Here is a 27,623-nt window from a genome sequence, read left to right as displayed (position 1 = left end):
CTACTATTATAAATAGTGTTTGAGTAACTGTAGGAGTGCAAAGGTTTCCTTTCTAATCAATGTTTTGTGTTCTGAGTAGATTCCTAGGAGTGGAATCACTGGATCTTATGGCAGATCCATTTTTTATGTTCTGAGGAATCTCCACAAAGCTTTCCACAGTGACTTGACTACTTTATAGTTCACCAACAGTGTAAGAGTGTTCTTTTATCTCCACATCATCTCCAGATTTTGTTGTTTCCAATTTTTTTCTTAATGTTGGCCATTCTTACTGGAGTGAGGTGGTATCTCTTTTTGGTTTTGATTTGCATTTACCTGATTGCTAGTTATGGTGAACGTTTTTTCATATATGCTTATTTACATATATTCTTTGGAGAAGTGTCTTTTAGTTCTTCTGCCCATTTTTTGACTGGATTGTTTTTGTTGAGTTATGTAATTTCTTATAGATTTTTGGTATCAGTCCCTTATCTGTTGTATGGTGAGTAAATATTTTCTCCCATTCAATATGATAAGTCTTTGTTTTGATTATTGTCTCATTTGCTGTACAGAATAAAGTTTTTAGTTTGATGTAGGTTTATCTTCTTTGTTTTCTTTGCTTCTGGAGAAGAATCCCTGAAGGTGTTTCTGAGGTTTATGTCACCGAATGTTTTGCCTACGTGTTCTTCTGTATATTTTATGGTGTCAAATCTTACATTCAAATCTTTTATTCATTTTGAGTTTACTTTTGTAGATGGTGTGATATAGTAGTCTAGTTTCATTTTTTTACATGTTGAAGTCCAGTTTTCTCAGCACCATTTATAAAGAGGATTTTCTTGATCCAGTGTATATTCTTTGCTCTTTGTCTTAAAAGAATTGATCATATATGTATAGTTTTATTTCTGGGCTTTTAGTTTTATTCCACTGGTTTGTGTGTCTTTTTTTGTTGTTTCAATACCATGCTGTTTTTGTTATAATGGATTTATAGTATTGTTTGAAGTCTTGGAGTGTAATGCCTACATTATTATTCCTTCTAGTCAGGAGAGCTCTTGCTTTCTGGGTATTTTTGTGGTTACATATAAATTTCTTTCTTCTTCTTTTTTTTTTTTTTTAAGATTTATCTATACATACAGGACTGTAATACAGACCAGAGATACAGGAGCAGTGAGAGGATTCACCAGAGATAGAGTGGGGAGCAGAACAGGCTGACTGATGAAGTACACTGCTGAGGGGAGCAGGGGGTGGGTCAGGAGAGGTCTGCCACGCCATGTGGGATCACCTCTGGGGCAGGCGGGGAACGAACTCATGCTAAAGTGGCTTTAGCTTCTTAGTGCTGTGCTTCAACCCACTGCGCCACCAGGGAGGGCCCTACATATAAACTTCAACAATATTTTTTCTATTTCCTTTAAGGTTGTCATTGAGACTTTTATTGGGATTGCACTGAATCTGTAAATTGATTTTGGAGGGATGGCCATTTTTATAATATTCTTCTGATTCACAAGCAAGGAATATATTTCCATTATTTTATGTTTTCTTTTATTTTTTTTTTTAACAGTGTTTTGTAGCTTTTCTTGTATAGATCTTTCACCTCCTTGTTAGTTTACTCCCTGGTATTTAATTCTTGGGGGTACAGTTATAAATGGGATGATTTTCTTAATTTCTTCTTGAATGAGGAAAACTTTTAAAATAAATCCAGCTTAATTTTTTTTCATATACCTATATGAATGTGAGCCAGGTTGTGAAGGAAATAACAGGCAAAAATTCTTGGAAAATGTGCTTTAGTGAACAAATAAGAACTACTTGTAGTTACTACTTCATTTTACTTCAAGGAACACACAAACATTTGAAAAATAAGTTTTTTCCTTTTGAACCTATTAATATCAATTTTATCAACATTTTTTCCTCTGAAACATTGAAAATATAAACTTTAAACTAGCTTTGGTTCAAATAACCATATGTCTGAATTGAGCATAGGGATTTTATAGTGTGTTATTGAATTTATTTATTTCCAAAAGAAATTGATTCATGATTTTCAAATTATTTTGTAGGATCCTGCAAATCAAAAATGTGGCGGAAGAAAGAAAACTGTGTCTTTCAGCAGCATGCCATCAGAAAAGAAAATCAGCAGTGCGAGCGACTGTATCAGCTTTATGCAAGCTGGCTGTGAACTGAAGAAAGTCCGACCAAATTCTCGCATTTATAACCGCTTTTTTACCCTGGACACAGATCTCCAAGCTCTTCGCTGGGAACCTTCCAAAAAAGACCTTGAGAAAGCTAAGCTTGATATTTCTGCCGTAAAAGAGATTAGACTGGGGAAGAACACAGAGACGTTTAGAAACAATGGCCTTGCTGACCAGATTTGTGAAGATTGTGCCTTTTCCATACTTCATGGGGAAAATTACGAATCTCTGGACCTAGTTGCTAATTCAGCAGATGTAGCAAATATCTGGGTGTCAGGGTTACGGTACCTGGTCTCACGAAGTAAGCAGCCCCTTGATTTTATGGAGGGTAATCAGAACACACCAAGGTTCATGTGGTTGAAAACAGTGTTTGAAGCAGCAGACATTGATGGGAATGGGATCATGTTGGAAGATACCTCTGTAGAGTTAATAAAACAACTCAACCCTACTCTGAAGGAATCCAAGATCAGGTTAAAGTTTAAAGAAATACAGAAGAGCAAAGAAAAACTAACCACCCGAGTGACAGAAGAAGAATTTTGTGAAGCTTTTTGTGAACTTTGCACCAGGCCTGAAGTGTACTTCTTACTTGTACAGATATCTAAAAACAAAGAATATTTGGATGCCAATGATCTCATGCTCTTTTTAGAAGCTGAACAAGGAGTTACCCATATCACTGAAGAGATGTGTTTAGACATTATCCGGAGGTATGAACTTTCTGAAGAAGGACGTCAAAAAGGGTTTCTTGCTATCGATGGTTTTACCCAGTATTTGCTGTCACCAGAATGTGACATTTTTGATCCTGAGCAAAGTAAGGTGGCCCAAGATATGACTCAGCCATTATCTCACTACTACATCAATGCTTCTCACAACACCTATCTCATAGAAGACCAATTCAGGGGACCTGCTGATATTAATGGGTATGTTAGAGCTTTGAAAATGGGCTGTCGAAGCATTGAACTTGATGTAAGTGATGGTTCAGACAATGAACCAATAGTTTGTAATCGAAATAATGTGACCACACATCTTTCCTTCCGAAGTGTCTTAGAGGTGATAAATAAATTTGCTTTTGTTGCTTCTGAATACCCACTCATTCTCTGCTTGGGAAATCACTGCTCCCTACCACAGCAGAAGATAATGGTTGAACAGATGAAAAAGGTCTTTGGAAATAAACTCTATACTGAAGCACCTTTGCCATCAGAATCCTACCTCCCATCACCAGAAAAATTAAAAAGAATGATTATTGTGAAAGGAAAGAAATTGCCTTCTGATCCAGATATTTTAGAGGGAGAAGTAACAGACGAAGATGAAGAAGCTGAAATGTCTCGAAGGATGTCAGCAGATTACAATGGTGAGCAGAAACAAATTTGGCTGTGTAGGGAGCTCTCTGATTTGGTATCAATCTGTAAATCTGTTCAGTACAGGGATTTTGAACTGTCTACGAAAAGCCAAAACTACTGGGAAATTTGCTCATTTAGTGAAACAGAGGCCAGTCGAATTGCAAATGAATACCCAGAAGATTTTGTAAATTATAATAAGAAGTTCTTATCAAGAATCTATCCAAGTGCAATGAGGATCGATTCCAGTAACTTGAACCCACAAGACTTTTGGAATTGTGGTTGTCAGATTGTAGCAATGAATTTTCAGACTCCAGGGCCAATGATAGACCTGCACACTGGCTGGTTTCTTCAGAATGGAGGATGTGGTTATGTTCTCAGGCCGTCTATTATGCGGGATGAAGTTTCTTACTTCAGTGCAAATACCAAGGGCATTGTACCTGGTGTGTCACCTCTAGCTCTTCATATCAAGATCATCAGTGGTCAGAATTTTCCAAAGCCCAAAGGTGCTTGTGCCAAAGGGGATGTCATAGATCCTTATGTTTGTATAGAGATACATGGAATACCAGCCGACTGTTCAGAACAAAGAACTAAAACTGTTCAACAAAACAGTGATAACCCAATTTTTGACGAAACGTTTGAGTTTCAAGTAAACCTACCTGAACTGGCCATGATTCGCTTTGTTGTTCTGGATGATGACTACATTGGGGACGAGTTTATAGGGCAGTATACAATACCTTTTGAATGTTTGCAGCCTGGATATCGGCATGTTCCCCTCCGTTCCTTTGTGGGTGACATCATGGAGCACGTGACCCTTTTTGTCCACATAGCAATAACAAATCGAAGTGGCGGAGGAAAGGCACAGAAGCGCAGCCTTTCAGTGAGAATGGGGAAGAAAGTTCGGGAGTACACCATGCTCAGGAATATCGGCCTTAAAACCATAGATGACATCTTTAAAATAGCAGTTCATCCCTTACGAGAAGCCATAGACATGAGAGAAAATATGCAGGTAGGGGGGAAAATCCCATACTCTTTCTTTCCTACTCCTGTTTCTTCTTATTCCTTGTGCTAGAGAACATTGTGTTTTACTAGTGATCGGATTCACCAAAAATTATGGGAAAGGTTGTGTACCTCTGAACTAAGTTCAGTATTGCCATAATAAAGCAGATATCTGTCTGTCTGTCTGTCTGTCTGTCTGTCTAGTTTTTAATTGTAAATGCTATGTGTTAAATTTGGGCTGAATTAAGGCAGTTAGTTAATGGAGCATCAGTGGAGCAAAATGCTGTAGATCCAATGAATAACAAATTGAATTATGGGAATGTATATCCAAAACAATGGAAAGAATAGAATGTAAAGTATTCTATGCATGTGTGATACAGCAAATTATATGCCTACTCATACATACTAAATAGGAGCATCTACATATGTAGAATATTTGGAGATATGAATATGAAATTTGAAATTTGTAATGCCTATTAAATTAACTTTAGTTATTTAAATGTATAGCAACAATAGTAAATTACTCCCCTCAAGAGCAAACAAAACTAAACAAATACAATTTAGCACTGAACTTGTTGCAAATTATTTTTAAAAGTTTATTTTATTAATTTTCAGGACTTTACATGTCTCTGTAACTTTGGGGTCACAGTTTTATTCCTCCATATTTAGTCTTCTCTGTTGTTGCTATAAAGCGTATACATACTGGACTTAACTCTATACCCATGTGATCTTGAGCAAATTATTTCATGTATCACATCATCAGTTTTCTCCACATAAGTAGTAATATATCACAGGGTTATTATGAAAAGTAAGAGCATTCATACATTGCATAGTTTGGGCATGTAAAAATTTAATAATATTTTCCTTCATTGTAATCAGAAATGGTTGAAAACTTTTGTGTTTAGTGCTATTTAATATATTTTTTCTAGGCTAATATGTCCAAGAAGCAATTAGATAATAAATATTTGTGAGGCTCTTGCAGTGTGCATAGAGGTGTTGAGCAGCAGCATTCCATGTGTGAGAGTAAAAGAGGAGAGGAATATTCTTCAAGGGACTTGAATTGCTCCTTTATCTAACATTTTATAATAATCATTAAAAATTCTCTGCTTCCAAGATAGAAAACAAGTTTGAAGAGGTTGAGTACTTTACTAAATATTGCAGTTATTTAATAGCAATTTTTGGCTTTAAGTCTAGAAATTTCTTCTTACGAAAACCCATAATTCCTGGATTTTAGCGATGCAATGCTGAACCCCAAACATTAATGAAAACTTTTTTTATGTTATTTTCAGAGTCATTCTTAGATTAGCTTAAAATCTATTTTAAATAGTCAAAAACAGTAGAAAATAATAAGGTATACAAATTGCATTTAAATATTTAGATTCACTCAACTTGAGGTGGGAGGCCTCAGCCACTAAGTTAAAAATAGACACCAAATATTAACACCTTTTACCTGACTCTTCCTGACACAGTTCTAGAGCTTACCATATAAGAAATAGATTTTGTATGTTTCTACATACTTCTTGAAATGTACTCATTATATATGTATATATGAATATGCACTTGTATTACATTTTACTTGCAGGTTAAAATTATTCAGATTGCACTGATAATTTATGTCCTCATTCTTTAAAGTCTTTTGAGTTAATGAGTATTTGGAGTCTAATCACCAGAAAAAATGAATACTGTTATTGCTAATAAATCCATGAGATACATAATAAGTTGGGTAATGTCACAGTTAATAAAACAAAATAGCCTGTTTCACTTATAGTTAGAATATAGAAACTGAACAAAAGGTTACGAAAAAGACAGAACTTGCAGCCTGACCATAGATGTGAGATACACAGCAGAGCAGGGAGAGAGAGGGGGGTCAAAACAGGGGAAGAAGTGCATGAGAGGCTGTGGTGACCATGGGTGCTATCATGGGAAAAGTACCAGACTGCACCTGAGGGGAGAAATCAAATAATAGCCAAAAATTAATAACAATGAAAGAAAAATTTAATTAATTTTCTTATTAATTAAGTAAGAAAATGGCTTATTTCAAATGAAATTTTTAAAAGCCTGCAACATGGACAAATGTAGCTCTGTGTGCTTTAGAATGCTGTCTCGAAAGTGCACTTCTGGTAGGATGGTAAAGGAGTGCCATTTCCGGTTAGTCAAGTGATCAGTGATGAGTAATGTCAGCCAGTACCTTGAGAGGAAGAGTCCAGAGGAGATGCTCTCACACACAGTGACACGATTCTTAGGAGTGTCTTGATGCAAATCAAATAAGATATTCATGCACAGCCAGTGTGAATTTGTGTGAATATTCTAGGTTTTTGCCTTGAAAGGCATAGCATAGCCTTGGGTATCCGTCTGCTTTACTTTGTGACATGTTTGTGACAGTTGCTAAAAACCGAGAAGGATGAAACAGTGAATTAGCCCTCTGTGTTATCTCTGTGCATATCACAGCACTTGTGATTGATTATAATTCACTTTGCTACAAATGAAGTATGTCCTTAAGGGTATCATTTTGATGAAGATACTTTCGCGTAAACCTAGAAGTGCCGGAGTGGGCAGTGATATGCCATGTGGGCAAAGTGTAATTCATGACTTCTTCCCCACAGAATGCCATAGTGTCTGTTAAGGAGCTGTGTGGACTTCCTCCAATTGCCAGTCTGAAGCAGTGCCTGCTCACCCTGTCCTCTCGGCTCATCACCAGCGACAATACCCCCTCAGTCTCTCTTGTGATGAAAGACAACTTTCCTTATCTGGAGCCTCTGGGGGCAATCCCAGATGTGCAGAAAAAGATGCTGGCTGCTTATGATTTGGTAGGAAATTATGACTCTGATGTGTGCATGTATATGTGTTGTGCATGTGTATAATCATATTGTAGAACTCTAGTGAATAATGCAGAGTGTTACTTGAGAGTTGAATTGGGTGTGGCAGGCAGTACCAGCTAACTTGGCTTCTCCTAAGCACCAGCGTGAAACTCTTACTGCTCTGAACCCACCGTTCTACAGAATACAAACAGTCAGTCAGCTTTAGCAAGAAGGAATTAAATTTTCCAGAAAATACACAGCTCCTCATCATCTAAATGTCTTTAGCCAGCTATATAACCATTTAATTGCATACATATAGGAAGTAGACTTATGATCGCAGGGACAAACTTTCTCTGGAATTTAATTTCTAAGCTAATACAGTTAACTGACTTTTTCAAATATAATGATACAAATTATGTCCTTAAGGATATGATATTAATGAATATACTTTTGTGTAAACCTAGAAGTGCTGGAGGTGGAGCGATGTGCCATCTGGGCAAAGTATAGTTCCATGATTTCTATAGTTATTCAATTATATTTTTATGTATAATAACTATATTTTTGAAATACAGTTATTAATCCATTGAAAAATTAAATCTTAATCTATTGAAAATTTAAGGAACAAACGACTGACTGGTAAGATTTTGTAATGTATATGCCAGGTAAAATATCAATATCCGTAAAATAGAAAAAAAAAGAAAACTATATGGAAAAAAATCTTGTATTAAGCAGGATTAAATTCAGCTTCATAAAACAAATAATGGAAAGCCAATCAGGGCTTAACATGATGACTATTGTTTTCACATAAAAATTGAGACCAAAGAGAAAAATTCTGGAGACCAGGCACCCAGGATAGAACTTCTACAAAGTTCTATGTAATGTTCTACTTCACCATCCCTATAGCTTGACCCTATCCTCATGCTGCAAAATGACTGTCAAATTACCAATCATAAATGTCATCAAATTCTCATTTAAAAAATTAGTACCTCTGATAAAGAATATCAGGAAATGGATACTCTCATCCAACTAACCTCTAGTGGAAAAATAAATTGGTATGGACTTTTTGGAGAAAAAAATTGGCAATATAATTTAAAATATTTATTCCATTTAATTGATATATTTCTTTCCCAAGGATTTATTTCAGTCAATAGTGATAGACGCACACACACAAACATTTGTTTGTTTAATAATGCCAATATTGGAGGAAATGAGTTAAATAAAATAAACCATTTTATAGATGTCTTTGAAGTCACAAAAATCATGTTAGAATATTTAATGCTGTGGAAAATAGCTCATAATATATATATGTTAAACTCTAGTCACAAAAAATAGAATTTAAATTGTATTTATATATGTATACATCTAAACTGCTACTGGGATGTTAATCATTATTTTTTTTTAAATAACTAGAAGTGTATAGATTTTCTTGTTTATGCCTTTCTATATTTTTTCTTTACTTACCAAGGTCTTTGAACCCAACAAATTTTCATAATTGAATACAAATAAATATTAAGAAGAATATTTTATTACTAAAATATGACTAGAAGAAAGACATTTGAAGTGAATATCCCACAATTGAAAGAGACAAAAATCCCAGAGAATATTCTACTTAAAATGATCATAACTCCTAAACTGTGCTTCATGGCTGCTAAGGGAAAAGTTTGCATATTACCTACATCTCATTTTTCATGAAATCAATTTTTCCATCATAAAAAGTAGGGACTGAAAGCTATTCAGTGAATAGGTGTAATTGCCATTTAAGAGGTGAAATTAGGGTACTAGTTTCCATAGAGACAGACAGTGGAAATCATTTATTCCTCCAATTCTCTTTTAAGCTAAGAAAGAAAAATCATTCTCTGAGAGGGGAGCCTGGTCCCCTGGAGCTGGGCCTATAACAAGCAGAAAAACACCTAGACCATGATTGGCCAGTTTCCATTTTCACATCCCCAAGTGTCTGATAGTGTTTTGTGTTCTCAGTTTAGCTACTGGAGCCAAATCTGAACACTGACTTTTCTCATTTTTTTTTTTAAGAATGCAATTTGTAATTGTAGGCCTAGAGTGATTTTCCAAAGCTTTTGGTAAAAGGCTACAGTGGAAAGCAGAATTACTTTTAATGATGTATTAATTTATAGTTTCTTATGGAAATGAATTTTCATTTTGGTAGGGAATTGAATATAACTACCCCATACCAAATTTTAAGCTCAGTGGCCTGTGGAAATGATGGAAAATACTTGAAAACTTTGTTAGTTCTCTTTTAGGGCATGAGGTGGGGAGGGACAAATATATGTGATGGTGTCTTGGCCTTGAACATAAAAATGCCGTTTGTACTGTCTAGAATTTGTACTGTATTAATTGACTTCTTTAATGTTCTTGGTGTATTAGTGTTTATATTTATTTCAAAGAGATCTCCTAAAATAGCCTGCTAGTCCAAAGTACTCATTTAAATCCCAGTATGTCACTTTCTTGATTAAGATCCCATTTTAAATACAATTGAAACTCCTTATCCTGTTTGTTTGTTTGTTTGTTTTTTTGTTGTTATTGTTTCTTTTCTACAATAGTCTGTTTATGATATAGACTTAATATTTTTGAAATCCATTTGTACCCTCAGTTCTAATGCTTAAGTTATGTTCTTACTTGATTACAGGGCAATACTTGGGTTTCTCAAGAATAACAGAAATTTAATAAGTTAAAAAATGGGTTTGTCTTTTATTTCTGAAGTGCTAGTTCATGCTTTTCTGACCGTTATGCAGGATACCACCATGCCAGTAGGTCTCAGTTTCTCCAGAACATTTCAAATGCCCCGTCTTCATAATGATTCTGATATGGTCTTTTTATTTTCTGTTCAGTATCAGTGAGATCCATTGTGTCTTTCCTCATGATCATTCTTGAATGTAGCCATTTTTTTACACTGATACAGCCAATGCTCTCTCACCAGGCTCTCTTCTCCTGCTTGAAATTTTCAACAGGTTCTAAAGTCCTCTAGCTCATCTTTACCTTTCCCTATCCCAATGTCTGGAATAGTCATCTTTAAATTCCAGTAATTTGTATCTAGTTTTGCAAAGGCTTCACCCATCAATGTTGCCTATTTTGACACATCATTTCCCACTTTTGTATGTTTAAACTTCTCTTTCCATCAAGATTTGTATTCTCCATCCTTTGTATTTGTCAGTTCTACACCATCTGCCTTCCTAGCTTTAATTCCTTCCCCATCAAGCCTAGTCCACTGTTTTGTCCTTACAACTCACAAAACTGACCTTGTTAAGAAAAGATCTACTTTTTTTTTAAACTTTATTTAGGGCATACAATACATTACAATGTATAAAGAAATTTAGTGGATTCTGTGCAATATAGAAATGAATGAACAAAAACAGGTATCTGCACAAAAAAAAATTATATAAAACTCTGTTGACTCAAGAGAAATATAAGTAAAATGCAATGAGAGCACATACACTTGTTATTTGTAAAACAACACATTCTTTTTGATGTATTATTTTGTGTGTGTCTTTAAGTTTTTGATTAGTCAATTCAAAAAACACATTTTGGAATACCTGGTACTATAAAAGGAGTTGGGGGAAGAAATGGTATGAAGCAAACTTTCTGTCTAGGAGGAATGGGAAGTCCTTTAATGAGGCAGAGCTTAACCTTAAAAGGGGAAAGAGAAGAGGCATACTGGGGTCAGAGAGTGGATCAAGTAATCAATCTTTCATGTCCTGAACTAGTTGGAGTCTAAGGACCTTGGCTTCTGTTCACAGTGACATGCAACAATACATCCCCTACCTTATTTGCACTGTGCACAGCAGAATCTTATTTGCAACTAATTTTAAAAGAATAATATTGTCTAACCTGTATATATATATATTTCTTTAAATAGTTGAACTTTAAAAAAAGACTTATTTATTTATGCATGCAGAGCTGGGTACAGGCCAGAGGTGCAGAGATGGTGAGAGGATTCACCAGAGACAGAGTGGGGAGCAGAACAAGCAGATTGGCAAAGTACACTGCTGAGGGGAGCAGCAGGTAGGAGAGGTCTGTCGCAACTTGTGAGTCACCTCTGGGAGCAGGATCGAACTCTGGGTGAAGTGGCTTTATCTTCTTAGTGCTGTGCTATAACCTGCTGTGCCATCAGAGAGGGCCCCCAAATAGTTGAATTTTTATGTTTATATTATCCTCACTTGTATAATTTTTTAAGTGCACTAAACTTATGGGGTGATTAGAGTTTTAATTATAGAATTCAGAGGTAGAGAAGTTACTGGTGATTGCAACTGTAAAAATAAACACAAAGTGCTTTCTGAAGGTGACGTCTGTGCTGAATTATTTAACATAAACATAAAAGTTAACGTTTACTATAGTAAGAGAAACATTTTTGAAGATTAAAATTCAAAACAGTCTAGAGAACATGAGTCAAGGGTTATTTAATCTTTCACCAAATCAGTTAAGGGTTGTGATTTGGGTAACAGTTGATTAATTGTGATTTGGGGAACAGTTGAGCAAGATTCTTGCAATGGAAATGATAGTCTGGCAGGTATCACAATTAAGTCAAGCATAAAGAGTTGGATTGACTATTTCTTAATGTCAGTGTAATTACCATTGCAGGCTGAGAAAAAGGTGTAGGTATATGAATAGTCCCCCCACTGTCATTTAGCGTATTGAAATAAATTGAAATCAAAATTAGGTAAGTTAAAGATTCTTTACATTCATCATTTCCTCATCGTGAAGTATGTGTAAACTGTGCATTAGTGTGCATCTCAAAAACTATTGGCTTATACAATAATAGAACCCAGGGAAAAAAATCCCTGCTGGCATGTCATTTAGAAACAAGATGTCTTTTAGTACTTACGGGTGCAACAATTTCTTCTGATACATTTTATGTATAATAGGGGGATTAGCATTGTGAGGATTGAAAGTTCCATCTATACTCATTTCCCAAAGACACTGGGTATCAGAGGGATATCAATAAGCAAGGATTTTAGAGTGCTTCCTCTGTGGAAGGTTTATATGCCCTCAATTTTTACCTTAACTAACAAGTCAATGACCTGTTTAGGGCACATTTAGTACTTAACTTCATGCTGACCTTTATTGTGGCAAGTCCTCTAGTCTTTTAGATTCAAAATCATACTAAGGGTATAATAAGATACATTAGAAGATAATTATGTGACAGAACCAAAGAAAAGCTCTTTGTATTACTACTACTAGCAACGGCAACTGGGAACTTAGGCTGAGCCATCAGACATGGATTATCAAGCCACTGCCAGATTCAATAGCATCAACCTTGCCTTGAATGGTTAAGTGCACTGATCCCTAGCTGAGGAATTATCTGAGGGCGTGTCTCACATCTCGCTTTGGCATTTGCACTTTATATTTCATCTACATCAGGATCTGCAGAAATCTAGGAAGGAGATACAAAGCTCAAATAAACCAGTTTTTCTTCCTAACAACTTAGATAAATTTACTTAACTAGGAGGAAAAGCGTGGTTTGCAAATTGATACATTTCAGCCATCTTCCATCTTATTTTTTGTACAGCTACTAGTACTTGAAATTGACTGTAGAAAATAATTAGAAATCATATTATACACTAATGGAAGATGTTATAGATATGAGCAGATGTTCTTATGAAAAGCTTGTTGAGTAATAATTTTAAGATCTAAGAATATTAATAATGGGGCATGTCAAAGTTTTGACTTTTTAAATTTTTGAGTTATTCCTCCAAAGAATCAAAAAAGCATACTTTGTGACCCTTGACTAGCTCTTTAAATCATACTTGGCTATCTCTTTATGAAGTGATATATTTGATAATGGGAAAGAACAGAAACTTCTTACAGTATGGGTTTAACTAATTTTTATTTGGGGGTGTTTGAAGAGAATTTGGATGATAGGATTTACTGTATATCTTCTCCCTGAATTTATTTTATCTCACATAGGAAACAAAATTAAGAAGCTAGTTTATATTCTGATACTTGATTATTATATTTCCTGTAAGGATAATCCTGTTAAAAGCTTTATGCTTGTATTTTTCAGTGCTCAGTATAAAAGAGAGTTAGAAGCATAGAGAAGAAAAGAAGGACCAATGATTGGCCAGGGGGCAGTTGATGATGAGCCACACCAGTTGTGGGCTAAGCTTTGATGAAGGAGAGTGAAGACAGCCACTCAAAAACCAATGGAATATTCTGTTATCATTTTTGTTTGCTTATTTTAAGGTAGATGATATTGTATGGAGAAGAGAAGACGCCATGGGAGAGGTAGAGATTAAAGATTAATTAAAGCAGGGGTCATTTGGATTGGGCTCCTGGGAGAAGAAGAGATAGGTGGGTTTGATACTAAAATGAAGAGTTAACCTCAGTAAATGTGATATTTCATTATGAGGTTGTTAAAGGATTTTGTGGCATTTTTGAATGCAGGAAGCGTATTTTTGTGTGCTTAATGCAGAGGGGATACTTGTAAAATACTATGAAGAAAAATAACCACAAATCAATAAAGGATGTTTTTCTTTAAATCATAGAATGGTAGCATATGTACTTTACTTAGAGCAAATGCAAATTGTCAGTCAGTGAAGATACTATTAAATTAAATCATCAACTTTATTCCTTTTCTGAGTTTTTCTTACAAGGGACATGATTAAATCTGGTTGAAATGGATTGATTATGGTCAAGTTTTTCTATTTTTTTCTGATGGTCTGGGCAAGGTGACATTAGAACTCTATAGTTCAGTTCAAAAGATTGAAAATATGTGAAATATGCATTCTCTCCTGAGGTTTGGCCAGGTCAGTCAAAATAGGTGGAGCTTTTCATGAAGATAAGTGGTGACAAGAAACTAGGAGTTTAATTCCAGTCCTATGATTAATTAGCTCTGTTTTTGGATAAGAATTTTAACCCCTGTAAGCTTTAGTTTTTTATTTTATAAAATGAAGAGGGGGGTTACAATCACTTAAAATCTCTTCGTTTTAAAATTAACTGATTCTAAAGTTATATAGTACATCAACTATTTTTCTCATGGAGAGGTCATAGAATGTACCTTTTCTTGATAAATGTTTCCCTTGCCTGAATTTCATTAAAATATTTTGTCTGCTACTGCATAATTAGGGCATTGATTACTTGTAGTTATTATAAATACCCAGTTAATGTTGTATGTATGAATGCTAAGCTTAGAAGAAACTTAATCATATTGTCTTCACATTAAATTCCTCTCTGCCTGTAAATTTCATTTACTTGGACACTTCAGTAATTCAGACTACTATTTGGTATTTGATTAATTAATTTTCCAAAGCACTATTTTCTTTTGGAGTTGACAGAGTTATTTAAACCTGTTCAATAGTTTGATTCAGTCAGACCTTTTTAGGTGTCTAGTTTTATGGTTTTAAAAGTCAATTTTCCCTCCAAGTAAATCCCTTTATCACTTCAGATAGAAGTCGTGAGTTAATTGAGTTTTGTTTGGTTGAGTGAGCATATTTTTTTCACCCATGGAGAAGATATTTCTGCTAGACTATGTTGAGATGGACCTAGGTCTGTTTTTGCCTCATCAGTTCATTGTGCCCCTTATACTTAGCACAGAGTGGTTACACAGAATGGCTGTTCATCCAGTATTTGTGAATAGAATGATATGACCTTACTCTCAAGGAGTTGTTAGGTCTTAAAAATGTGTAATATATTATTTTCCACTTGAAAATTTATAGCTCATAAGCTACTTTATTTTTGGAAGAGATTACACAAGACTACCATGTATTCCATAGTATTTAATTAGACTGAAGGAAAATGCCTTACTTAAGACCTATGATATATTCTGGGTTGACTCTTAAACTCCCTTCAGAATATTAAGCTAGGTCGTTAAACATGTCATAGCCAGGTGAAATAGGACAATATTTATTGGCAATAGAAAAGTGACTAGAGAGTCAGGAATTGTTGTCTTCCTTCAGTCATTTTTTTTCAAAAAAGTTCAATCTTATTTTTTTTTGTTTTAAACATAGCTCCTTTACTTATTCATCATCACATATATAACTTTCTTTTTTCCATATCTCCATAAGTTACCTTGTGCTCTTATGTCCTTCAGTATATTAATTACCTCTTGGACATATTTGCTGTCTACACAAAGGTAGAGGTCCAGGACAACCACTTTAGTGTTATTGCCTACACATGGTTGAATTGATGGCTCTGATATCTGACCCACTCCTCATTCCTCCCAGTGGAGCTGGACCCCTTCTAGAGAGAGGGCGACACTTCTGCTATTTTTGGGTCACCCAAGTCCAAGGTGCCAACTTCACAGAGGTTTTCAGTAGTTCTTAGCTCATCACAAGACAATTAATTCCCTATTCTGACTTATTGCTACTGACTCAATGTCACTTACTTTGATGTTGCAGTAACTTCTGGGATGATAGAAATAAGGGGTGTTCAGGAGTGTGTTCTATGACTAAAAGAATGTTTTTGCACTTATTTGACAGTTATTTATTGACACTTACTGAGTATCAGGTTTGTGTCATAAGTGGAGAAATTCTTAATGTTGGTGACTAGCTGCAGTGTTAGAGGAGAGGTGGCGAGATCATCCTTCCCTCTCCCATCTCTTGTGATTAAGGTTGTGGTTCATGGTTCCCCATAGTGGCAGCAACATACAGATCTCTCTATATCTTACCTTTTTCAGTGAAACAATTAAAATTTTGACAACTACCTCTTTGATGTTTATTTTGTGACAGATGATTCAAGAGAGCCGATTTCTCATAGAAATGGCAGACACAGTCCAGGAAAAGATTGTGCAGTGTCAGAAAGCAGGTAATATTTTATATACTTTTTTATTTTTTGCTTATAAGCCATAATAATAATTCTTGACAGATTTTAAAAAAACATTTCTGTTGGGAAAGTCAAATGTTTTATGCCATTATTTAACTATCCTTTCAATTACGGTTGAGTGCTTAGTACAGAAGAAATCTGGCAAAAGTAGGTGTATGTAGAGATTTGTAAGTGTATAAAAGGGAACAGTATCTGAAGATATCTAGAGAGATGAGGGTTTCAGAATCTACTTTTGTGGTTTGGGAGCCTATCAAATTATTTATTACCACTATGAGCTGTGGTTCCCAACTGCCCTGAAGAATGTCTTCACTTTTGCAGTTGGAGCCATAATCCTGTTAATCATCTATATCTGTGAGGACACATACCTGTTTATTTTGTTTCCCTGCACCCACACTTCTGTAATTTTACATCTTTGGATCTCATTCATTCATATACATCATAATGATAATGGTCATGATGAGCAAGGTGATCATTGCTTGACATTTGTGCACATGATGCACTAAGCAGATGCACTCTGCTGCTAAGCCCTCATGACACTTCTAGCAGTGGGCATCATTATACCCAATTTACAGAGGAGGCATCTGGGATTATTTAGATGTGGAGTGAATGATTCATATCAACATGTGGTAAAGATGACCTTTAAACTCAGGCTTAATTTTTTAAAAAAATATCTGTTGACTTATGAGTATAAGAACTGGGGTGTAGGCCAGAGGTGCAGGGGAGTGAGAGATTTCACCAGGGACAGTGAGGAGCAGAGCAGGCAGATCACTGAAATAACACTGCTGAGGGGAGCAGCGGGCAAGATGGGAGAGGTCTGTTGCACCATGTGGGTCACCTCCCTGGCTGGCTGGGGATTGGACATGTGCTGCAGTGGTTGGTAATAGCTTGATAGTGCTGTGTCTTAACCCTTGTGCCACCAGGGAGGCCCCCCAGATTTAATTTTTAAAACAATGCTTTTCACTGGCTAACCAAAGGCTTGTTTCAGCTGATAGAGAGCACAAAGGTAACAGCAGATACTTTATATAATTCTCCTATGTGCCAGGCTCTACTTTGAGAGCTTAATGGTATTAACTCATCCAATCTTCACCACAGTCCCATGAGGGAAACACTCAAATCCAAGGTGCCAACTTAATTGAGGTGTTCAGTAGTTCTTTAGCGCATCACAAGACAATTCTTTTCTGACTCTTATTGCTGTTAATCCATTACCACTTACTTTATGTTACTGTAGCTTTTAAGCTAAGAGAGCACCTCTTAGGTGCTCATGAATGTGATCTAGTACTAAAAAAATGTATGCACTTATTCAACATTTATTTGACACCTACTGTGTATCAAGCCTGTTAAATAAATGGAGTTTGTTTCACCATAGATTAGGGTACCTGATCTCAGAGAATTACAGGACTTGCTGATATTCACATAGCTGATAGTGGGAGCCTGGGCTCCATAATCACACTCTCAGCAGGCTCTGTTTGTGAGGTTTGCAGGAGGAAAGTCAACGTGGCTTTAGGCTGCATTAATAAAAGTATAGAAACTGGAATATGGAAAGTAGTACTAAGCCCCTTTCTTATTTGAGCATGATGCTCCTGGAGAGAGGTCGCTAGTAGCTGAGCTCTGGAAAACCACACGATGCAGGGACTTTTTCTGGAGTCATCCTTAAGGAAGAAACATTATGGGTAAGGTGAACCATGTTAGAATGTTTAATATGTGGAAGACAACATGTAGTAGACTTTGATGCTTTACTTTAAACATCTAAAGGGATCCTTTATGGAAGAGAGATTAGACATTGATGTTCTGGTGTCACTAGCACCAAGGGATAGAAGTTCCAGGGAAAGAGATTTTGGCTCAGTTTCAGTTATAGTTTTCCCAAAATGGAGTGAACTACCCAGAAGAAAGTGTGACTCCCATCCCAGAGGTGCTAAGATAGAGGCCGAAAAAACAGATGATGGTGATTTTTTTATAGTATTCAAGCTTGCAAAAATGGCTGAGTTAAAAATAATGTAAGGCCATTTCCATTTCTGAAACATTTGGATGTTTCCAGGAATGCTATTTTAAAAATTTATATTTTTAATCAACAGCTACTAGTTATTGTTGTTATCTATATGGGCTCTGGGGCCTACTTTCAAGTCATACGGATGTTTCCTAAGGCAAAATAAGTTATGTACACCTACCACATATTTTTGCAATCCACATATTATACTATTTCATATAAAAGTCAGACAAGAACAAAGAAGATGGATATCACCTGCTCGAAAATTTGATTAACATCTCATGTCTTTTCCTATGTATCCTGACTGTTTAAAATTTAATTTAATCTGATGCATTGGTTATTGTTAATTTGTCCCTAAAATAGCCAATTGATGGGCATGAACAGAATGTGAGAGTTTGATTTTAAAGTGAGTTTAGTTTTACACCACAGAAAACTATGAGATAAGCACAGAAGTGGGAAATAATCTTTTCCCTGATAACATTTCCATAATAAATGACCATTTTCTGGTACTTATGCTAAGAATTCATATATGTTCTCTTTTCAAAGGGATGGAGTTTCATGAGGAACTTCATAATCTGGGGGCAAAAGAAGGCTTGAAAGGAAGAAAACTGAACAAGGCAACTGAGAGTTTTGCTTGGAACATTACAGTGTTGAAGGTAAATGAAGTATCCAAATGTAGAGAAGCATCAGTGGTTGAATATGGTGATTAGAATTGTGAAGTAATGTGTCACCCAGTCACCTGCTTCAAGCTCTGAGTCACAGGGAGATGCATATTGGAGTGGACACACGTTGGCCATAATGGGGCAACAGGCTGTGGGGAAGTAGAGGGCAGCACGATCTGATTCCATTGCCTGGTGCCTCTGTGTGAGTGTCTGAGGGTGTGAGTGGGTGTCTGTGTGTGTGTGTCTGTGTGAGAGATACATGTTTACTTAACGAGCACTACTTTTCAAGTCAATAGGCTAGTCTTGTTGTGGAAAGATAATGTTGATGGAAAAGGATCCAGGACAAATGGTTTGAAAGAGTATTACACTGCAGAAGATCTGAATACGATTTAGGATTATTTTATTTTAAGGACAACCTCTACATGTAAATTCATTTCTGCGTAGAAGTTTGTAAATCAGTTTCGCAAGATTTTGATTTGTTGAAAATTAATTTTAGGATGGTCAAGTAAAGATGCTACTTTTCATAGTTTCTTACATTACAGGGGAAATTATTTAGGCAGTTAATTCATTCTTGACAGTGGGAGAAAAACAATCACAAACAAGATGAATAATTGTTGACTTTTAAAGAATACTTATGTGCCAGTTACTACGTTAGAGAATTTCTGCTAATTAACATTTTGATACTCACAAGGTCTAAGACTGTTGTTAGTCTCATTTTACAGGTAAGTAAACAAAAGCACTGACAACTCATATATGTTGCCCCAAAGTTGTAAATAGTGAAGCTGGTGTTTGTACTTAGTGGTCTGGCAGTAGGGCCTGTGTCTTCTCTGTGTAAGTGCTTTGTGAACTTTAAGACACAAATGTTTATTAAAGATTTGTCCTCAGATAATTTGTTAAGTTTCTACTACCTGCTGGACTCTGCTAGGCATTAACATCTGTGTAGAACAAAAAAGACACAGAAACTGACCTCATGAAGCTCATATGTAGGGGCAGGAGGTGAAGTAGGGAAAATAGACATCATTTGCTTAATGGGTGGGGGTGGGAAGCTGTCTTGTTAATACAGAGGAACTCATGATGACACTGGAGCCCAACATGGCAGTATTAACCCTGTACAAATGCTTTCTGTTCTAACCCTGTACAAATGCTTTCTGTTCATCAGATATTTGCATCAGTTTGTTAATTTTCTTATCACAGAGGAGGTGCTCAGGATACACATACGAGAGTAATCACTATCGGCCTGGAGAATATGGGGAGAGAGACATATCATGAATACTCACCATCCACTTGTCAGCATTTCTGAAGTGACAAGTACTTGTGGCTAAATAGTTTAAATATATTTCCCCTTTCTTCTTTATAACAGCCATGTGACCTTACACAACATATGCTGACCCTGATAGAACTCTCCCCACCTCAAAGATGAGGAAATTGAGGGTGAAAGAGGTTTAAGTTTTTGCCATCTGTTAGTAAGTGGCAGAAACGAGCTTTTAGCACATGTCATGGTTCTAACTATGATGTCTGTTCTCTGCCATCTGTAAAACTCAATCCATGTGACTGAACCCTATCCAGTGCAGGCAGAGGTTCTGTGTGCAGATTGCCTGGGCTGTGAGATTTCTGCCAAGTTACATAATCATACTGGCTGTGTTAGTACATGTAGCCAGGGTTTTGTGGGACTTCATTTAGGTAATTCATACAAAAGTCCCAGTGCCTAAGAGTAGACTGCAAATATGTATATGTCTATCTATATATATCTGTACATATATATGCATAATTTACATATATAAGTTATTAATTTTTGTTATTTGTTAAGTGATTTTGATTATTGGGAGAATAAGATGTTTGTTTATTAGTGTCTGACTTTAGCCCATTCTGTTTTCCGAAGCTTTTTTGTGTATGTGTTTGGTTTAGTGGCAGGAGCTGATTGCTAGATAGGGCCTAGCAAGTGCTGTGAAAATTATTCCAAAGGTTTTTTGAAATGGAGTTGATCTATTATTATAGCTCTTATAGCTGCTGGAATTTCAACTTAGGCTCTGGGGAATTTAAACAAGATTATTGAACTTTTCCAAATTTCTACTATCTTGCCTGTTTCATTCTGTGGTTTTGCTGATCAGGAGCCCTTGTCCAAGTACTGACAAGTGGCCTCCTTGAAATTTGAATTTTTATCTGAAAGAGAATAGATTGGACTCTGTTGGAGTCTATTTATTCCATTGGTGCCTCTGAAAAGATCTTTTTCTTTAGAACATTTCCTTTGTTTCTTGTATCTTAGATCTGAAGCTCTTAGTTCTTGTTTTGTTCTCTAGCCTATATTGATTTTCAGAGCTCCTCAAAGTTTTCCAGTAAACTCCTTTATTCTGAAGTTTGCAAGAGCCAATTTTCATTGCTTTGCAATGGTTGACTAAATCATAACCACTGGTAAGATCTACTTTCTGAATTAGTAGAATATGGTAGGGCTTATCTATAAAATTCTGCACTGACTGCTGAAAAGCTTTCCTTTCCTAAATACCCTCCACTACCTAGAGGTATAGAGGGGATGGATTGACTAATATTGGTTTAATATATGCATTTGTGCAGCTAAAAATATTTAATTCCAATGTGATTTCCAACAAGTAAAAAAGTTGCTGAAAAAGGTAAGAATTGTGTCCTTAGTAAAATGGTGGTTGTCAACATAGAGTGGTGACAAGTTGGGACTAAAATTGTTTGTTTTTTGCAATTCAATTTTACATGGCTCTGATATTAATAGACAAAGGTGAATAAGTTTTAATATAACAAATCTGAATCATGATTAGTGTCCAGATTTTCCTAGTCAGAGATGAGCACTTAGAATCAGCACAGAGGTTGAAATCAAAATGGTCTTGGAAGCACCCACACATTTTTTTAATAAATTCATATTTTAGTACTATGCATGAGCTTACAGTAGGGAATTGCATTTTTTTGCATTTCCCAAAGCTTTTGCCATATGCCAGGAACCAACGATCATAGTCATTTTCTTTTAGTCTTTTCTCCTTCACTGCTGAATATAATACTGAACTCCTCAAATAGCTACCCCACTCACATGGGATGGTGTGGTGATTCTCATCTTAATGATTTGGTCTTCAGTCTCTTCATGATGACCATTGGTCCATCTCATCCCACCCACATATTCACAGTTCCTTCCATCTGTTTCTTCACCATAATGTTTTTCAGAAATAAATTTTGCTTGATTATCAATATAACATTAAAATCTTATATGGGGGTTTATTCCTACTCTTTAAACATCTCCAAAGGAGATAGAACAAAGGCATTTTTTTTAAAAAGATTTATTTATTTGTGCATACAGAACTGGGGTACTGGCCAGAGGTACAGGGGCGGTCAGAGGCTACACCAGAGACAGTGGGGAGCAGAACATACTGACTGATGGGGTAGCCTGCTGAGGGGAGCAGTGCGCGGGTAAGGAGAGGTCTGCAGTGCCTTGAGGATCACCTTGGGGGCTTGGATCAAACTCATGCTGAAGTGGCTTTAGCTTCTTAGTGCTGTGCTTTAACCTGCTGCACTGCCAGGAAGGGACCAAACAAAGGCACTTTTATAACCAATCTGTGTAGCAAATTGTTCCTAATTTTGAAATTGTTTCACTTATGACAGTTCTGAAGATCTTCTTTTGAAAGACAGATATGAACTGATACTATATCAATGATAAAACACAAGTTTCTAAAAGTAGAATTTAGCTAGTTTTGAATTACACCCAGAGTGATGTGATTTGTTTAGCACAAAAAGAACTTTCATTATAAAGTGTGCTTACCTATAAAACTGAAATTAGAAAAAAACCCCTGAAAATAGCATGCAGTCAGCCTTCCAAATATTTATTTTTCTAACTTGGTCTGTTGTCTATTTCAAATAAATAAATTCCACCATCTTTTAATTATTAAAAATTTTATGAAAAATGAATTATACAAGACTAGAGAATTGTTATAGAATATTGAGGATATGCAATAAATAAATATTTTATTATAAAGGGAAAACTATGAAGTACCTGATAACTAGAGCACAAAAAGGAATAAAAGGGGTTAGAAGTGGCTGAATTCTTATTTGTTTATGATTTCTGATTAAATTTCCTTGATTACTGGGTAAGTGACAGGTCTTATAATAAAGGATGAATAAAATTATTTTATCAATGGACATGTCTATGAATTGATAAGTATTTATACTTTCCCTAGATTGAGTTCCAGCTTATACTTTAATACATTCCAGTGTGTGCCATAAAAATTGGATCTTTCTTAAGATTTATGTTCAATAGATATGACTAATCTTTTCCCACCCAACTTTTTGATATTTGTCACTTTAAAAAAATTATTTATTTATGCATACAGAACTGGGGTATAGGCTAGAGATGCAGGGGCAGTGAGAGGATTCACCAGAGACAGAGTAGGAAGCAGAACAGGCAGATCGATGAAGCACACTGCTGAGGGGAGCAGCGGGCAGGTCAGGAGAGGTCTGCTGGCCATGTGGTCACCTCCGGGGCAGGCGGGTATTGAACTCATACGGAAGTGGCTTTAGTTTCTTAGTGCTGTGTTTTAACCTGCTGTATCACCAGGGAGGGCCCATATTTGTCACACTTGATGTCTTTGTTCCTTCTGGTTTTGTCTTGACAATATTTCATTTTCTTTGTGAAGATCAGAGGCTGAAATTTCTCACTTCTCCTTCTTGGGTACTTGTGTTCTAACCCATTCAATCCCCAAATTTCAAGTCCTCAAGTAGACACATTTGAAATCTCTGCTCACTGTTAAGGGACAGATAAAGAAGATAAAGAAGGGAAGCAAGATGTTGACCTGATGGGAAAAAATGTGTGTGTGTAGGGGTGTGTTTGTGCGTGCATACACACACATGTACAAACATGCAGGTATGTTAAACCTGGCTCTTCTGACATCTTTGGTGATTGTGCTCCTGGAGGCCACCTTGAGGTTGTATGAAGAAGGAACATGTCTAGTGTCCTCTTTGTTGTCCACTGAGAACTTTAATAGCTGATGGTCAGTAGATGAAGGAGAAAATCTGAGGTTTCCTCTTAAGACAACTCATTCAGGAAAGAATAGCTTTCTGAAGCTAAGAAACAGACTGCCAGTGACATTAATGAATTAATAATAAATATTGATATTTCTATCAATTATTAAGAAAAATAAAACAGCCTTAGACACTTTCTAACTGGATGATATCAGGGAAATTTTCTGTTTTTCTCTCTGAGTTTGAATCAGTTGGGATCCATTAGGTTTTACAATGGTTAAAAGAAATTTTGGAAATCTGAGTGATTTGACACTGACATTTTTTTGCTTGTGCTCTATATCTATCACAGTTCAGCAAGGGTTATTGAGGAGATCAGGTTATAGGAGCTCCATCTCAACATATAGCTCTACTATCTTAGAGGTAAGGAAGCACAGATTGGTTTTAAAACTCCTGTCATGTGGTGTCAGATGTCCCTCAATTAATATTTGATTGGCTAAAGCAAGCCAAATGGCCAAATCTGACTTCACAGGAGAAGGTAGATAAATGTAAATGTCCTCAAGGAAGGGAAACAGATATTGGTGATTAAAATTTAGCAGTGACAGTTTCCTCACTTATACCAAACTCACAGGATTATAGTGAGGACTAAAAAAGTCTGTGTGTGTGTACACACATATATACTATACATGTGTGTATACATACATACATTATATGTACACACATACATGTATATATGTACACACATATAAAGTAATATCAGGCATATAAAAAGTGCCATGTAAGAGTTTGCTATTTTTATTAATTATGGGTATTCAATGCTTGTAATGAGCAGTTAAGTGATTTCACAAAAAATTAAGTAATCATTTTTCAGATGAAAGAACTAAATCCCAAAAGGTTAAATAACCTACCACTTGCATTTAGGTAGTGAATAATGGTACAAGGATCTAACTGCAAAGACCTTGCTATCAACCCACTATGCAATATCATCAGAATATTTATAGTGACATAATAATTATAAATTATATTAGCTGAGTACTTTCTATGAATCCTATATTGTACTGAGTGCTTTATATTTATTATCTTATTTAATTCAATGGACTAGTCGCCAGGTCCAGCTAACATAAGTATTCTAATTACATTATCAGTTCTTGTCTACTCTTTGGAATGATCTTATATGTCTATCTTCAATAAACTTGGTTAACATGAATCAGCTACCCAGAGCTTGATCAACCCAGATGAGTGGGTGCAATGAAAAGATACAATGCTAATTATGAAAGTAAAAGCAACAGAAATACCAAAGCAAAGAGTCAGACTCTGGACCTCACCTAAGGATTCTCCTTCTGTTTTTCCATTTTTCGTTCTCAAGCATCTATGGAATTTTGTGATTACAACTTCACAGTTCAGTATGGGCACGTGCTTCACTCACCCTCCACAAACTCCAGTGCCAGTGTAACCACACTCCTTCTGCCAGCTCTCTCCACTGTGTTTTCCACAGAATAAGTAATTCCTTTTTGTTGTTTTGCCAGCTTGTTATCTTTGATTCTTTATATTTTGCAAATGGCAGACACTATCCACTTTCCTTTTCTGACTTATTTCAATTAGCATAATCACTTCAAGATTCATCCATTTTTTTTCCCAAATGGCACAATTTATCTTTTTGAATAGAGGAATAGTATTCTATTTGAGTATCTATTCACTATTTCCTTAGGCATTCATCTGTTGATGGAGATTTAGGTTGCTTCTTATGTCTTGGGTATTGTGAATAATGTCTTGGCTATTGTGAATAACACTTCATAAATATAGGAGTGTATAAGTCTTGTCATCTTAAAGGGTTCATATTCTTTGGGTAAATACCTCAAGGTGATGCTGGGTCATATGGTGTTTCTATTTGTAGTTTTTTGAGGGATGTCTATACTGTTTTCCAAAGAAAACTATAAAAGAAATGCAAATCAAAAACCATAGTGAGACACTACTTCACTCTTGTGAGATTGGCTTATACTAAAAACCCTGGAAACAACAAACGTTGGTGAGAATGTGGAGAAAAAATAACACTCACTTTGGTGGGAATATAAATTGGCCAGTCTTTTCTGTCTCTCTTAAACAACTTCACTGTTTTACTTTTTGTCTAGACATTGTTAATCTCCACTTTTTACAAAGACTGAAGAAGTTTAAGAACTGTTATTTCAGTAAATACATTGCAAAGACCATGCTGCCTTTCATATTCCTTCTCAACACGCTCTTCCACCACCACAGTTGTGTCTCTGACTCTCCACCTGTCCTTTGTCACTTAAGCTGTGGGAGCAGAAGTCCTGAAGTACTTTTCCTTTGCACAACAAACCTGAGATGACTCAGAAATTAGCTGTGGTCTTTGTAGGCAAATTCCTCAGGTTTCACTGTGAAAAGAACTTAGTGAAAAGCCAATTTGGAGTCTGTAAGTCACTAATCTTGAGAAACAAGAACTAATCAAAACACTTCTAGTAAATCTATGGAAAATACTTCCTACACTACAAACAAAACAACAATCTTCAACTCTAAATTCTCTTTTATTTTACATAAAGTTAGCCAAAAATTGGACTTTGAAATTTGACTATGAGCCTGAAAATCTGCAACTAAAATAACTATCTTTTCTAGGGCTTGACACTCTCATCTAAAAATGACATATGACTTATGATTGGTAGAGCCCTCACAGTGCTTCACAATTTATGATTACATGCGATTTTCAACTTTTTTTCTGTGGGTTTATTGCGTTACTTATAGTCACTGGTTGCGTTACTTATAGTCATTGGTTCTGTCACTAAACTTAATTAGTAAACCTCTTTCTTGTATATTCTCTTGCTTATGTCTTGCGTCTTTTTTCCCCTTTGAACTGTTTTTTAACCCATAGCCCCATGAAAGTCTGATTACACTTAGTTTCTATCTTTCCTCACAGTCTCCCATTGTGATCCCTCCCACCACTATCTTCACCCTTTCTGACTGTTCTTTGTAAGTGGCATAGTCTATACTTACCATCTTGTGGGGGAATATTCTTTTCATTTTTTTTTATTGTGGTAAAATACACATAAAATAAAATTTAGCAACATTACCATTTGAAAATATACAATTCCATGGTATAAAACACATTTATAATGTACAACCATCAGGGCCATTCATCTCTATAACTGTTTCTCTGTATCATTAAACAGTAATACCCTGTTTCCACTTCCCTCAGGTCCCGGCAACAACTATTCTAGTCTCCATCTCGATGATTTTTTGACTACTCTAAGTACCACATATAAGTGCATTATTGTTGTCATTTTTGACTGGCTTATGTCACTTAGCATAATTTGCTTTCCTTTTGAGGCTGAATACTATTTAATTGTATATAAACACCACATTTTGTTTATCCATTCATTTGTTGATAGATACTTGGACCCTTTCATAGTTTAGTCTTGTGAATAATATGGCTCTGAGTATGTGTGTACACATATCTCCTTGGGATCCTGTTTTTAATTATTTTGAGTATATATCTAGAAGTGGAATTGTTAAACTGTTAAATGTTTCAAAATAATATTTAAGTTTTTGCAAACAATTGTGACATTAATCATGCTAGAAATGTTTGGTGACCGCAACTAGGAATGGCAAAATAGTGGTGATGCCAAACTGACAATCTGATTCATGTGACTGCTGGTTTAGTCTCATTTAGCCTAGTTCATGTGTAGTCTCTGCCAGCAGCCTTACAGTGCTGGTCACTTATCAATAGGAAGAATGTGGCAGGTGAGAGAAAATGGGTGGATCTGTTCTAGAAAAATAAGTTCCTTCAGGTCTTAGCATTATTATCTTGAAACACAAAAGAAAATATTTGGGAACCTTATAAAGTGAAGAGCATACGTTTAGAAGACATAGCTTTTTTTTCCTGGGGTCTTATAAACCAAGTTTTGATTTATTTATACTTGGACTAGCTATTTGAAAAGGTAGTC

General features: G+C 35.8%; 1 protein-coding gene across 1 annotated transcript in view; it reads left to right on the top strand.

Annotated features, from left to right (window-relative positions):
* PLCL1 (phospholipase C-like 1) overlaps window positions 1-27,623 on the top strand; it is a 264,763-nt gene that overhangs the window by 211,900 nt on the left and 25,240 nt on the right. Inside the window, exons 2-5 of the mRNA XM_004674406.2 lie at window positions 2,022-4,496; window positions 7,090-7,293; window positions 15,963-16,038; window positions 18,587-18,696. Of these exons, the coding sequence (XP_004674463.1) occupies window positions 2,022-4,496; window positions 7,090-7,293; window positions 15,963-16,038; window positions 18,587-18,696 (2,865 nt within the window). The remainder of the gene's footprint in view (window positions 1-2,021; window positions 4,497-7,089; window positions 7,294-15,962; window positions 16,039-18,586; window positions 18,697-27,623) is intronic.

Source organism: Condylura cristata, unplaced genomic scaffold (assembly GCF_000260355.1).
Source record: "Condylura cristata isolate star-nosed mole 26May11 unplaced genomic scaffold, ConCri1.0 scaffold00002, whole genome shotgun sequence".
Classification (NCBI taxonomy): Eukaryota; Metazoa; Chordata; class Mammalia; order Eulipotyphla; family Talpidae; genus Condylura; species Condylura cristata.
Note: the sequence above shows the minus strand (reverse complement) of the source record. Positions and strands in the feature narration are given on the sequence as shown.